Source organism: Mugil cephalus, chromosome 7 (genome assembly GCF_022458985.1).
Source record: "Mugil cephalus isolate CIBA_MC_2020 chromosome 7, CIBA_Mcephalus_1.1, whole genome shotgun sequence".
NCBI classification, from domain to species: domain Eukaryota; kingdom Metazoa; phylum Chordata; class Actinopteri; order Mugiliformes; family Mugilidae; genus Mugil; species Mugil cephalus.
In genome coordinates this window covers 12,753,697-12,768,628 of record NC_061776.1, presented here as the reverse complement: position 1 = coordinate 12,768,628, position 14,932 = coordinate 12,753,697, and the positions used below count along the sequence as shown (strand labels likewise).

The 14,932-nt window shown below is 46.1% G+C and overlaps 1 protein-coding gene across 6 annotated transcripts; it reads right to left on the bottom strand.

Moving 5' to 3' along the window:
• Window positions 1–589: 589 nt before the first annotated feature.
• gpt (glutamic--pyruvic transaminase) lies at window positions 590–14,875 on the bottom strand. Of its 6 annotated transcripts, none has more exons than XM_047589014.1 (12): window positions 14,498–14,666; window positions 10,623–10,809; window positions 6,542–6,631; window positions 6,250–6,358; window positions 5,758–5,891; window positions 5,015–5,258; window positions 4,111–4,190; window positions 3,891–4,027; window positions 3,558–3,732; window positions 2,808–2,963; window positions 1,447–1,559; window positions 590–1,212 (listed from the first exon to the last, which is right to left on the bottom strand). In XM_047589014.1, the coding sequence occupies exons 1-12, from the start codon at window positions 14,530–14,532 to the stop codon at window positions 1,122–1,124; spliced, it is 1,551 nt and encodes a 516-aa protein (XP_047444970.1). In that variant the 5' UTR covers window positions 14,533–14,666; the 3' UTR covers window positions 590–1,121. The 6 variants fall into 6 exon arrangements, with proteins under 6 accessions (XP_047444970.1, XP_047444971.1, XP_047444969.1 ...); XM_047589015.1 differs by lacking the exon at window positions 14,498–14,666 and adding an exon at window positions 11,393–11,528; XM_047589013.1 differs by lacking the exon at window positions 14,498–14,666 and having other exon boundaries at window positions 10,623–11,325.
• Window positions 14,876–14,932: the final 57 nt, after the last annotated feature.

Genomic DNA, 14,932 nt, shown 5'->3' with positions numbered 1-14,932 from the left:
AATAGGGCAGATAGTATGTGCTAAACAGGGACAATCCTATTTCCAATATATAAAGATAGACAACCCCCCCCCCGATGTCACCAATAAGATGTCTAGAGAGTGGTTTTGAAGCTCAGTGTGGCGGCTCTGGGCCTCACCATTTTGCTAGTGCCTGAAAAAAAAAGGAACTTGTGACCTGCTTTTGGAGCTACAGTCTAGACACTTTTTTTCAGCCCCAGAAGTTGCGTCTTGGTCAATCCAAATTTCATTTTGTTAGGTTACTCCAATGTGGCGTAAAAAGAAAGGCACAATTATTACCGAAGTTGCCTTTAAGACATAATCAATGTGTAAACTGAGTGAAAGTGGAACGAGGTCACGAAAGATTTTGAATCAGTCGGAGAAGTGACTTACTAACATCAGTGTATTTCAGACAAAATCATTTCGCATGAGTGAAAGGCAAAAATGATGCTACTTTACCACCATTTTTGTGACATGAAACAACCTAAGTTAACAGTGGAAGTGTGTGATACAAAGAGCGCTTGGTATTTAACAGCAGAGGAAAGGCAAAAGTTTGTCTTACGTCGTTTAAAAATAATCTGACAAGAAGAGATGAAACAGATTCTTACATTTATTTTTACTCTACAAAATAATCTCCTACTGAATCATCATGCAAATGGGACTTTTTGGGGCATATTCCGTCCTGCAAGTACTGCATGTACTACACGTACTTCCACGTACTTCCAGTTTATAAGCAACTTCAACCTTTTCTTCAGTGGTTCCTCCTTTTTTTCATATTGGCATTAACATTTAAGATATCTCGTAGGCTTGCAAGTTCACAGGCCACCAGTATGTACATCCTCCAAAAAAAAGAAACACAGACAGTGGATAAAGCCATATTTTTTTTCCCCCCGCACTAGACGCAGGTCTCCAGCCGAATTCCTCCCAGTTTTTGTTTGCTTGTGAGTAACGTCTGTGAATGTCCGAATGTAGAGGCCGAAGTGCATCGTCACAGAGACCACCAGAGCCACAGTAGAGAAGGCACTTATAAGTGACAAATGAATTCTCATTGGCTAATGCGTAGTAGTTGTGGTTGGCTGAGCTCCTCCCTTTTTTGTCAACGGAGGGAAAACAGACGTGGAAACTTAAGAGTACTGCTGGGTGAATTTCTGGTGGAACTCCTTGACTTTGTTCAGCAGGATTTTCAGCTTATCTGTTGGTGGCAAGATGGTCATTCTGGTCAAAGAGAAGGGAAGAAGAGCGGAAGGCGAGACATTAACCTGGGGGTGACGTTAAAAACAGCTCCGCTTAGAGTTAAAGATTCATATATGATTCAGGGGTAATGTTTACATTCAAAACAACAGAACGACCTGTTGGCATAACGTAGCACGATCAGTCGTTTTATGGTAAACCTTAGTTTAATCTAGAATACAGTGAACCATTAGCTGCTGCTTCAGAAGCGGCCTGTACCTGAAGTGGTAGGTCCCATCCTTCTGGCCAAAACCGCTTCCAGGAACAAGGCAGATCCCCGTCTCCTCCAGCATCTTCATGCAGTAAAACATGTCTGGCTGCTGTCCCTTTTCCTAACAGGGAGAAAAAACACACGTTACACGGACGGAAGCTCGACGTTCTGGTGTTTATCGGACTGTCTTTAATTAGTATAAAGCGTAGATCAGGAGCACGGCGCCCAGATGTTCTGTCGTATTATTATCTGCATCTGCATCCAGGTTTTGATCCAATTTAACAAACTTAATAGGAAGAATTTTCGGGCGAAATAAAAATGGGCCTGCTCTTCTTCAAAAAGAGATTTTAATCTGAAGGGACTTCCTGGTTAAATAAAAGGCTGAATAAATCCAATTTAGCGTTTCTTTGTGACCAACTCCACTCCCGCTCTTAACGAATGGAAAATGAATTACAGCAAGTCCAATGCTAGTAGCCCTGCAATATGTTCTCAGACCTCTCTAATTATTATTTTTTTTATACTATATATAATTTCTTTTTTTTTGTTCATGTTCTCCATGGTCACCGTAGCACAGGAGTCGTTCAGCACAGTCGTATGTGGCAGCTCAGTAGATAGAGTCGTTTTCATCAGCAGCGCAGAGCAAATAAAGCAGATGATTATTGATTGAAGGTTGAATCAATTGGAAGTGAATCTAAATTCCTTGCGATCGAAAGGTTTCGTAAAAAAACATTTTAAATTGATTTTTCTTTAAAGCATCTCGAGCTCAGAAGGCACTGAGCGCGTACACGGAGGCGGCCTCGACAGACCGCACAGCGGCTCTGTTTAAACAGTCAATGGCCGTGTTGACATAAAGAAGCTCTATCTTTCTGCGGGACCAGGGCGGCCGAGCGGAGTCACTGGGATTGATCAGGTGTCGGCAGGTCAGCGCTCCCCTGACCTTCTCCTCTGTGAGGCCGATCAGATTCTCAGCGGCTCTGCCCGTTCGCCCTCTGTGAAATTCCTACGGAGCAGTGAACCGGGGGGACACAATTGAAACGACGCGCTATTGGAAATCATTTGTTCTCTTTAGCAAACAGGGTGGTGGATTCACAGTGTACTGAACTCCTAAGTGGACAGTTATTCAGTCCAGCACAGCGCTGCGGTTCCCATGTTGTATTTTATTTAACGTCGAAGAGGGGTGCATCTGGGGCCGCCGAGGCCACGGAGAGACACAATAATTAAAACGATATAATAAAAGCGGACCAGATCCTGAGTGTGTGCTGAGTGGATGTTTTCTTTGCTGCTCCTCATCAATGCTGTTACCTTGGAATAACATCACAGTGGAGCTTGAGTCATTGAAACATTTATGAAAGGAGGGTTCAGGACTGACCGTGGCCTCTTTGACGGCCTTCTCGGGGATGGTAATGCGAGGAAAGGAGTACATGGCACCCTGCACAGGATTGCAGCTGATGCCTTGGACAGTATTGAGGACCTGCTCTGTAAGTTTGGCCTTCTCTGCTAAGGCACTTAATGTGGCTGTACGTTCCTGGATGCGGGAGAAAGAACAGGAGTTACACAAGAAAAGATTTGTGACATTTGTGATCATGTTTTATAACAATCTCCTGCATTTTAAACCTCAAAGACCGTCTTCTGCAAAGGCTTTTGTTCCTCTATGTGGGCCCTGCCTTTTTATTTCTCTTATTCTATTGTTCACCCCTTTTCTAACAAGGTTTTCTGCTTGAATTTCTCCCGATACGTATAAGCTCCGTATGATGAAGCGCCGCGCGGGGAGGTTGAAGAGATCATAAGACAAACAAAGAATCTTTTCACATATGAAACAGTAATTTGGACGTACATGCAGTCACAACTTCAAGGGGATTTTCTGAAGTAGTCCACACACATTTGACCATGAAACTAGCAATAGGATTCAGCCGATTGTGTCTCATCACAAGTTATACAAAAGAACAACAAACTAATTTCTCATAAAACAGATACAACATAGATTTATTCATATTAACTGAATTATAAGCAATACTTATGGATAGCATCTGGCATTGTGAATGTATAATGATGCTGATTATGTTTCGTTATGTCTGTGTTTAGCGATTAGTCACCAATGCAAATACTGAGGGTTGTGTACCTTGATAAAGTTCTCATATGAGGGTTCCCCGTGCTGTGGGGGGTTGACCACCAGGTCCATTAAAGCCTGTCCAGGAACAGGAGGGCACAGACGGACCGACAACAGCTTGGTCAGCTGGGCCTTCACCTCGTCGTCCATGTTGATAATCTCCATGTAGCCTCCACGGAAGCCACACCTAACGGAGATATTATGAGAATTAAGGCAAATAAGAGAAACACAAGCTCCCGTGTCATCGTCTACTTCATTCTAGGAGGTTGTGTTAAGTGAGTTTCCACATAATGAGACCAACATTACTTCGACCTTTCCCCCCCGGAAGCAAACGAGTCGACTTACTCTCCCATGTAACATTTGGAGGTGGAGTGGAAAGATGCCAGTTCCACTGTCTCCGAGTACTCGGGCCCCATCTCAAACAGGACCTTCTTAAAAGAGTGGAACTGGCAGCCGTCAGCATACACGTTATCCTGGTACACCTGAGCGACGGGGACAAACATTAGAGGGTGAAGAGGAAGACCGGAGAGCAGGTGGATGTTTGAAGAGATCGTCCAGACCGTACCTCATCGGCCATGAGGAAGAGACGCTCCTTTGCGGCGAACCGGATCACATCCTCGATGCACTCTCTGCTCTGGACCTGACCTGTGGAAAGGAGGCAGGCTCGTCACCAGAGTAGAGACGAGGCGTGTCGTTTTGCTGCCATCTAGTGGTGCTTACTCGAGAAACGCAATGAAATTTGTTGCTACGGAACCACTTGCTAGGCAGAAAAGGTGTCTTGTGGTTCACACACTAGAGCTCCAACATCCCCCTTGTGGCTGAAGCTTGGGACAACTCCTCTCCCCTTGTTATTTGCCTCTATGGCTGTTGATCAGTTCACCTTCCCAGAAAACATTTACATTTTAAAGAGGCTCGAGATAAATACAGACCACCAAAGAGGCCAAATCATCCGTGACAAAACCAGAGATGCGTCTGTCAAAACAAGTGCCAAACGGTTCATTTACTAGATTTCTGCGGCGCTCGCTACCGCATCTCGTTTGCTCGGCTGTCAGGAAAAAAAAGCCCGGTTGTCATTTTATTGTGACAACTGACGACCGCTCTTCCTACGCTGACAACTGAGCTAACTTTAAGACGACACACTCGGAGAAAGATCACACGATGCAACCGAAAGCTGCGGTAAAAGCTTTTATCTAGAACTTGAGGTAAATAATAATTGCTGAGTAATTAGTACACGTGACACGTACGTGGAAACAACAGGGGAACCTTAAATTAACCACAAAGAATGAATGAGCACTAGCATCATTATTGGAAAGTGATTCCAAGCCTCATTTGACACCTTCTGTGTTACACGATGTCTGTTCCCTGTGATTGATACGACTTGATGATATAAAGTTCCGACAAGATGATTTAACGTGAGAAGATATTGATGACCGCTACCAATCATCGGAGCGGCCGCAGCAGATGTTTACCGGTGGGGTTTCCGGGGTTGATGATGCACAGGGCGCGAGGGTTGCAGTAGCGCCTGGCCTCGTCCAGAGCGCGCTGCAGCTCGGTGATGTCAAGACTCCAACACTTCTCCTCGTTAAGGTAATAGTTGATCTGCACGGCGCCCAGTTCGGCCAGTGCGGCGGAATACAGGGGATACTGAGGGATGGAGATCATGACGCCTGTGCGCGCGGCGCCTTCGCCGCACACCAGCAGCTTCAGCATGGTCTGAGGGTGGAGCACAGGGAGGTACGGGTCAGCTCATCCATGTTACCTACTTTAATAATCACACAGCAGCTTTGTCTGCATGCATTTGTAACGTTAAAAGCAATAAATGTTGTAAACGTTGTAATTGTTTGATGCAGGTTTTTTGGCAATATGGAATGACGCCTTCAGTATACAGTCGTCTATTTAATTGAGGAATTGCACATTAGCTACAGATTTCACTCTCAATCACTCATAACTCATAAACCAAATAAAACACACCAAAATGGGATCACGGGAAAGTATTACCCCAAAACATTTTAGCGTCTCATTTAAGTTCCTTTTTGTAATCTAGTTGACCTTCAGTACATCCTGTTATTTGTTCTTACTTGTATTTATTTCCCTTCTAGTTGAGGACTTCAGTTCAAAGGTTCATCAGCGCTTCACAAAACTTTTACCACAAAATCAAACACACACTATTAAAAAGTACAACAGAGGAGTCTAAATGAGTGTCTTGCCGTACCACAATGCCGTCGCTGGCCCCCGTGGTGAGGTAAATGTCATCTGGGTGGCAGGGCACGCCGCCGTCTCGCCGCTCGATGTACCGGGCCACGTCCTGCCGCACGGATTCGATGCCCTGACTGGCGCTGTAGGCACCTGAGGGAGAGTCGCGTGGAGATAATCACTCTATGGCCGCTATGGCGACTTGAAGTTCTTAACACTACAAAACACACAACCTGTGTATCACTCAGTGGGCCTATAAACAGACAAAAAGTGATATATTATTATATGGCATTTTAGCCTTTATGTAAAAGTGCAGTGGAGAGATGGACAGGAAACAGGGAGGAAGAGAGGGGGGAATGACATGTAGGAAAAAGTGCCTGATGCAGGACTTGAACCGCGGCCGCTTGCACAAGACTGCAGCCTCAATACCAAGTGAGCTAAACACCATCCCAGAAGGTGATAATGAGCAGCCACGGTGCTATATAATGCTCGCACAAAGCCTCATACACACCCAGACTGTTCCCTCCACAGGACTGCAGAATGCGGCAGGCTCTACTTTTAGCATCCTCTGGGAATGAGTTGTCACTCAGGAGCTCAGGGTACGAGCACAGGGCCAGAACCTTGAGACAAAGAGATGTGTTAGATTAAAGGGTGTAAAAATCCAGCACGTTCAAGGACGCGAACAATGACCGACACAAACTTATTCAGTGATATGGAAATCAGTTTCATGCAAATTAAGAAAGTGTAAACAGTAAACTATATTTAGATGAGGAGCTGGGGGGGGGGGGGGGTTAGGAGCAGACCTGTCGAAAGAAAGTTATTGGCTGCTGGCCCATAGCGTGGGCGTCACCAATGTTGGCCTTGATGACCTCGACAAAGGGCTTCTTCATTCCCTGCGAAACACAAAAACGACACAAAGAAACATTAGGAAGAACGTCAAAAAAAGTCAACAAAGACACACTTCTTTTGTTTGGTTTTACTTGGCAGAAATGTTGCCATCTGTTGTGTAATTTATAATGTATGCCAATTAACAAAGCCGGTTATGAACCCCCGCTGCACCTAAATAACCTTGACCTAAACATATTTCAGCGCAACATGATGTGCACCTATGCCAAGAATCTCAAAAAGCCCAGCAACTGCAGAGCACACGTGAGGTTAGCAACCACTTGCAAGGCTGGATTATAGCGTTTGTTGTTTCGACCATTCCAGTGGCTTTCCTTCTGCTGCAGCGGATAAACAAGCAGAGATAAAGTGTCCGCTCTTGGTTTTAACGCTCTTTGCCTATCTGTTCTGGACTTAAATTAAAAAAAGAAAGAAAGTTTTTTTCTGATTTGGCAGACAATTTGCTCCTAGACTTCGTTACCCAACCAACGAGCGATCCACCAGAGCTTCACAACAGGATGTGAACGTTTTACTAGCTTTAGATGATATAATTCTGATATAATTTTGTCAATCAGCAGTTTTTGGTGCATCCTGGCTTTTAAGAGTTTCCTGATTTGCTTTGCACACGAGGAGATGAGCGGACAAACGCACGCAGCGGCGCACGCCAACACGGACAAAGCTAAAGAATGTAGATTGTAAACAGATGTGAATGTAAGAAAAGCAGATTTCAAATCATCAGCGTTGGGAAAGTGTTATGATTGATGCAGCCCTCAAACCTCATGGTGACACAGAATATGTTTCGGAGACAAAAAAAAACACAAACTTTCCACTGCAAAAGTCAAGGTAAAGACACTAAATCTGAGGGTAAAGGTACTAAAAGCAAGTGAAATTATCTGTCCATGCAGCAAGATAATTTCACTTGACAGGAAGTTAAACACTTGAAATAAGAAATTAACTCTTAAAACAGGGCAAATTATCTTACACTTCTAAATCTAAGTGTGTTTGTTTTTGTCTTGGTAAGAAACAAATAATTTGCAGAGTCCTTGTTTCTGGTTAAATTAAAGAATCAGATTTTAATTCTAAGAGTCTTAGAAGAACATTATATTTAACCATCATTCAAAAGGGCCAGGGAACATGAATACCACGCAGATTACAAGAGGCCCTTTTGTTCGGTTTCATGTTCTCTCAAAACTCTACTTAGGCAGAGGGAGTTAGTCAAGTGGGCGGTCCTTCATTTAACCAGGATGCACCATTTCTTTAGGATGCATTTGTTTTCACTAGTGTACGTAATGAACTGGCCACTGAGTGAGGCTCAAACCTACATGGTTGAAATAATGGAGCAACAGCCTTGATGCAGATAGTATGTGTAAACATTGGGGCAATGGTTCAGCCAGAACAAACCACTTTATCACGCTGATACCCTCTGATGCATGATCACAGAGACGCACGTTACCGAAGCGTGGAAACTAATGCAGAGCAGGGAGCAGGACATGAAGTTGGCACGGGTCAAATGTCAGAAGTAATTAGTACAGCGCATCACCAAAATAAAAATATTCATTCACTGTCTGCCAGGCCAATAATATAACATTTCTGAAAGATAATCTCTCAACCAGCTGAGGCCGCTGACAGAGGATAGGCAGCAAACATGTTCACCACAAGCCGCAAACACCAGATGTGAGGAGCAGCGTGACTCTGCAGACTCCCAGCAGAAATCCAAACAGCCCTGTTTGTTTGATTTGTCCGATCCAGCTAGGATTTTAGGAAACTCGAGTCTCCAGCTCCCTCATTGGTCAGATAATAAGAGGCGTCTCTCCGGCTGAGCCAATAACATTGATCAGCGTGAAAAACTCCCCTTGGTCAAAGGAGCCACCCATTCATGGTGATGGTGATCTCTTACGAACAAGCTGACCTCTGCTCCTACGAGCCGACTTGAACGAACAGTGCTTTTTGTCCTCCACCGCTGATAAAAGAGTCCAGCAACCAATGCAGCCGTTTTGTTTTTACTGGCAGGGCTTTATGTTTCATCACTGACGCGCAATAACATGCAGTCAAATAAACTATGGTGAGACTCTTCACTTAACAAGAATCACATCGACGAGTATGAGCTGCACAACCATCACGACAGTGGAAAGGATCCGATCCAGGAAAAAGAAATAGTCGTGCCTTTGTCCAGATATTCCCATTCACCACGAGCTAGCGGCTCATTAAGACGAAACAAAGACCACCACATAAAAAGGACACATTTAACTTGTTAACTGGTACAGCGAGTTGGCTCAGAGTCCGTCTCGTTGGACAACACATACTTTGTATTAGGTAAAAAAACATGAGTCATTCTTATACTGTACATCTGAGTTCCAAAAAAAACAGAATTGTGAAGGAAACAGGAGACGGGGATCACAGTGTGCTTTCCTCTGAGTGCGTTCAAGCCCAAGACAAAAGACAGAGCACCATTGTGTAACCACTTTGTCAAAGTAATCCAACACCATATAAGCCACAGCCTGACAAATACGTTGCTCATATAATAAAGAGTAATGACTGCTACTAAATCTTAGAAAAACAATGAAGTATGTTCAGAGTGCAGAGTTGAGAGGTTTCTTTTTTTGTTTTTTTTTTAACTAGTTGACAGAACAGAGGGGAGTTAAGTGGGTCACATTTCTGCCCCCTGGTCCAATGATGTGCTTTCCAAAGGGCAGGAGACAAGACAAAACTTTTGTTCGACCCCCGCCCAGGCATAATGTTATTAGTTTATTATCTGTTGTAAAAACTACACAAATTCCTTTGTTTCCCTATTGAAAAAGCCTCAATTTGTTTTAGAGCATCTGAATATCAGTTTGCCAACACCCAATCTTTTTGTTCAGAAGAAAATAAATAAACTGGAGGAAAACCGAGTAAGTCCCTTACAGAGAGTGGGGTTTAGCTGTGGATGAGCAGCTGTCAGAGTAAACAGAACATAAAACCTTGGCCAGCGCACCAATCTGGTTAAAAGGTTACCGGTGACATTACAATCCCTGCCGGCCAATGCTGCCGGGCTTTTTACCTGTGCAAGAGACTGTTGGCATACTGGTCCTTTACTGAGCAAAGCACTCAAGAGAGGGCCGTTTTTCACACCAGACTGCACTCGGTACACTAACAGCTGGTTGCCACATCATCATAAACACAGTGAGAGGAAGGAATTGAGCACTGCTTACAGAAAAAAAAAGGGCAAGTGGTCACCAGTGAGCTGGAAGCAATCCAGAAGGCTGTGCATTCAAAAGTTATTTTATTACTCATTTAAATTTCATTTTTAGATGCGTCATACGCGGTGTAATAAGACAACACCTGTAAATATATTTACTCTTAAAAGGACCACAAAGATAAGAGAATTTAAGTGTTCAGGCTGATTTATCTCCGGTTTAGACTATGGACTGTGGTTAGCCGGTTTAGACTATGGACTATTAAAAGCGAGTTGGAAATTAACACAGGGAAACAGAGAGAAAACAAATGGTGAAACCAGACGTAGGTGACATCAACTGGATCAAACTACCTGACGTGACCAACCTCAGGAATTAGTCACTAGCCGATGGACTTTGATAAAGAGGTGTGTAGGAGGCTTATCGAGTCAGAACACTAAGTTTTGTTTGTGGGACAGGCTAATGTTTAGATGTTGAGGGAACACAACAAGGAATAGAAACCTGATGATCTGCAACCTTAGGGAAATCAAAGATGCTGACTTAAGTCGAGTTTAGACCAAAAAAAAAAAAAAAAAAAGGCTGGAGCAGCAAAAAAAAAAAAAAAGTTAACCTGAGCCCTTGTGATGAATCTAACCTATTGCGTAATTTTTTTATGAGCATTTAAAGTCGCATTAAGTAGAATAAGTACGGACTCAAAAGTATGTTGGCGCACTGTAAACAACTATCTGCCTAGCACCACAAACACCCTCGGGTCACACGAGGTGATGAGTAGTGGGTCTTTACAGGACACATCTGGTGTATGATGTATCGGCCGTGGATGTGTTGCACAAACCTCTGAGAGCTCCCTCTCCAGCTCCACGGCCCGCTGCACGATGGGCCCCCTCACGGCGTACTCCACCTTCTTCACCGTGGGGTTCATGGTGTCGATGGTCAGCACCTTGGCCCGCGACATCACTCCGTTCTCGGTCATTTTCTCTTTGGGAAGTCCACGCCGCGTCGTGCTCAGACTCGATAGGGCTCTGCCGGGAGAACAGGGGGACGGGAGGGGAGAGGTCAGTGAGCGGACCCCGGGGCCACCGCCGCCACCGCCGCCGCCGCCGCGGAGCCGCGGAGCCCCGTTACTGCTACCGGCTAGCGATTCGTGTCGCCCCCTTAAAAGGCGAATGTTTCTGGGCGAGAGCAGCTGCATCCGCGCGCCTGACATGCTGCACTGTTTTCTTTCCTCCTTCCTTCCTATGAACAAACAAGCAGCGTAACTTTTAAAGCCGCCGTGGTGCACAGACACTCCGCGCCGACTACTTCCCTCGATGCGAGAGACACAAGTGGAACCGGAGCGCTTCTAAAATGACTGCGCGTCCAGACCTTTGGACCCCTCTCGGGAGGAGATAAGGCTAAATTCGGCGTCCACGAAACTGCGATTAAAATCCCAGAGCGCTTCTAACGACACCTTCCCGGCTGCATCCACATCCACATCCACTAAAAAAAAGGATCTGAAATGTTTAGGGGTGCACACATGGCAATTCTGCAGCCAGCGAAGCGCAACCCTCCCCTTTTGTGTGGCCGCTTCATGGCCACCCCCCTCTCCTCCGTTACCATACGCACCGTGGGGCTGTCGGTCAGTCAGGGTCGCTTCTCTGGTTACTGAGCCAAAACTGTTCCAGGCTACAAGTCGAGCGAGATTTAACCTGAACCGACAGCAGCTTCCAACTTTTTATCCCAAGATATTGTCTTCGCCTAACTTTTTTTTTTTTTTTTTCCTTTAGGATCTCCGTCTGGGAGGAGACTTTAAACATTACTTGGGTGAATTTAACTCAATGCTCCTCCTTAGCCCTGGATCTAGTTAAAAATTTCTCTCCCACAGTGAGGTTGATGGGATTTGCCAAAGGAATTTAAACGACCATCTTCACACAGATAGCTGTGGTACCATAAACACTCTCCCGGAGTAACCCTGAAAGTGTGCGTATATAGTGTTTCTATTGCTCAGCAGTGTGTCAAGGTCCTTTGTGAAAGGGTCAAACCAAAAGAAGGAGGTCAGACCTAAATTACACTGGTTCGAATTTCACATATCTAATGTTTAACTGGGATCTTCCTGTGAGGAAATACAACATATGGGTCATGTGTCGTATTCGCTGACCACTTACAGAAAAGTAGAAAATGGGCATTAAAAGCAGAAGTCAGGATAAACTAAGATTAGAAACTACTTACTGCGATTTTACTGATCCTCGGTGTCACTTTTAGCAAAACTCTGTCTTCACACTGAAACTATCTGTAAACAATGTGTGACACTGCGATTAACATCACCAATGCAATGCTGTTCATTTCCATACTGAAAATGTTGTTTTTTTGTGAACATATGTGTCATGGGAGTCACATACGTTTATTAAAGCTGATTACTTTCATGCTGTCTGACTGTCTGTGTCTAGTAGGAGTCAAGAAAATGTGAGACTGAGGAAAAAATATTGAACGCGTGTTAACCTGGCGCTAGCTTTTGACTGGCGAGGCATTTAAATCCAACTAATACTGAAACCGTCTGACTTCTTTGTTTTGGGGAAGTGGTTTTAAAGTCTCGTTTGTAGTTACGTATACTTGTTTAGTTGTGCAATGAAACTGTCAACTAGTGGTGGGCAGTGGTGTCACTATCACGTCAGCAGGAAGGAAAAGTGTAAAGAAAAAAATAAATAAATCACAGTGATGCAAAACCCCCGAGCGATCACCCAAGTATATTTAGGCTCAAGACCAGAGTACAGGAACAGTTACACTTAACAGCAGGCACCTATTCATCCCAGTGTAACAGCTTCACATTAGTGTCTAATACATTTTTGGTACAGTCAAGTCTTAGTGTCAGTGATAATAATCACTAAGCAACATCAGTAAAGTTGTGCGACAATGTCTGTGTTTGCATATCAATAAATAAGGTGAATTCACATGACAGATGACTGTCTGTTAATCTGATGGGTAATGATTACATTAAACATTGTGGATTCGTCCAACATGGTCCAATTAAAATCTTGTGGCCGCAGTTAGGTCAGAGAGAGTCTGTGTAGCCACAGTGCGCAGCGCAAAAGTGGGCACAGATGGTAAAATAAGCAGATACAGCTGATGCTGTGATGTCTGAAGTCCGTAGCTTTTGCACTCTTCTGTAACCAGATAGCACTGCTGTGGCTGATGGGAAAATCCAGCAGCGAAGTCTTCGGCTATGCCTCTGTGCGTCCTCTCTTCCGGGGACACGCACAGTGTCTCCTCCTGGGTGAAGTAGCGTGAAATGCAGAAGATGTAGAAGAGTTTCAGCAACTCCCAGCAACGGGCCTTGGAGAGGGGCTGACAGGTGGAAGGGCGCACGCTGCAGACCGAGCGGCGCGTTTCCCGGTTAATGAGGAGAAACGCCAGCACGTCAGGACGCAGGGACACGGATCCGGGGAGACAGCGCTCTCCCACGGCGAGGCAGTCTCGCAGCGTCTCCAACAGGGGCGACCAGAAACGAACCACCAGCCCGGTCTCGGCCCGGTGCAGGGAAGGCGTGGGGCCGCAGAGGACGCACGCGTCCGCGCCGGGGAGGAGTTGGAAGCGGAGCAGCCGATGGGCCACGGTGGGGCTGCCCTGAGGAAGGAAAACCGGGTAATCACAAGAAGACGAACCGGAGGCGGACAGGGAACGTATCAGAGCGGAGAGCAGGACGACCTCCTGGGGGGCCAGGCGCCACCACTTCTCGGTGGCTGTGGCTATCCGCCCGTGGACGATGAGGCAACCGAACTCGCTGTCGGCGGCCTGAGCGAAAGCATCCACGGCCTCCTGCAGGATGGCGGGGTTCGGGGGCAGCAGTGAATCGGCACAGTGGGTGAGATTCCCCAGGATGCCCTCGTGTCTCTCCTCCAGCAGCTGATCGATGAGGCTGAAGCAGGAGCGCAGGTCCCTCTTGAGCCTCTCCACATTCCTGACGTTTGCCAACTCGTCCTGACCCAACACCAGCACCATGCAGCTCCACACATTCTCCAAGAGGCGCTGCAGCCGGACCTCCTCCTCTTCCCCCTCCTCCTCCTCCGCCTCCTCCTCCTCTTTGCCCCCTGCACCACTTCGTCCACCTCCACCTCCACCTCCGCTCACAGCGATGAGCATCACGCTGTCCTGGAAAACTCTCCACACCACCTTCCCCCCACCCTCGGTCTGGCAGCAGGACAGGACCACTCCCTGGCCGCCACCGAACATGTGGACACCATTGAGGGAGCCGATGACGGAGAAGGGCAGCTGCTTGGAGGCCCCCCTCGTGAAAAGAGGAACCCCGCTGCTGGCTGTGAGACACAGGAGCTGCGTTGATCCGTCCTGGAGCATCCTCCTCCTCCTCCTCCTCATCATCATCATCGGCTTAGCTGCGGTGATTGCAACGTGCCCGTCAACAAACTCCTTCTAAGATGCAGCAGATTAATGAGGCAGTTTTCACTTGAGCTGATTGTGCAATAACGATCACCAAGTCAAACAAGACTAGACAAGATTAGCGGTTATTAAAGCCTCGGCGTTGCATCAGCCGGATCGAGCGGTTTCGCATCACACAACATCGTGTTCCCGTGCCTCTGTAAAGCGAGAACAATGACAATACACAACAATATATCATGCAGCGCACCTGCAGCTACGTTACCGAGACAAACGTCGCCAGCCACTAGCTTTTTGTCAGTTCGCCGTGTTCAACATGCTAGGTTAACAGAAAAGAGTTACCGTCGTTTCCACAGTAACGCTGTCCCATGATTCATTCTTCACACTGGCGAGGGCGGTTTCATCCGGCTGGTCGAGATGCAGCTACGAGTTAGGAGCCTCTGTTGTACCCGCCGGAGGAGCGGGACGCAGACACCGACCTGGGTTCAGTCCCGGGAACTCCCGCGGCAGGGAGGGCGGCTCTGGCGAATCTTAGATAACACGATATCTCGCGAGAGGCACGAAATAACGAAATTGGACGAAATATCGCGAGTTCTCGGTGATGCTTTCAAAGTGAAACGCAGAGTGGGATTACTGATTTATATCGGATGATGAGAAGAGAGTTGTGCCAAGAATTTCCACAGATTACTAAATTAGTCACTTATGAAAATAAATAACACGTTGTTTGATAGATTTTTATCATCCACAAGGGAAATTGCCTGGTTGCGCGCGCGCGCG

Bases quoted from the DNA above. Each gene is read 5' to 3' on its own strand.
- gpt (XM_047589013.1), bottom strand. From the start codon at position 10,994: ATGTCAGGCGCGCGGATGCAGCTGCTCTCGCCCAGAAACATTCGCCTT. The intron at 2,964-3,557 runs GTACACAACCCT...TCCCGCATCCAG, and splicing joins CATATGAGAACTTTATCAAG to GAACGTACAGCCACATTAAG. The intron at 1,560-2,807 runs GTCAGTCCTGAA...TCTCCCTGTTAG, and splicing joins AGGCCGTCAAAGAGGCCACG to GAAAAGGGACAGCAGCCAGA.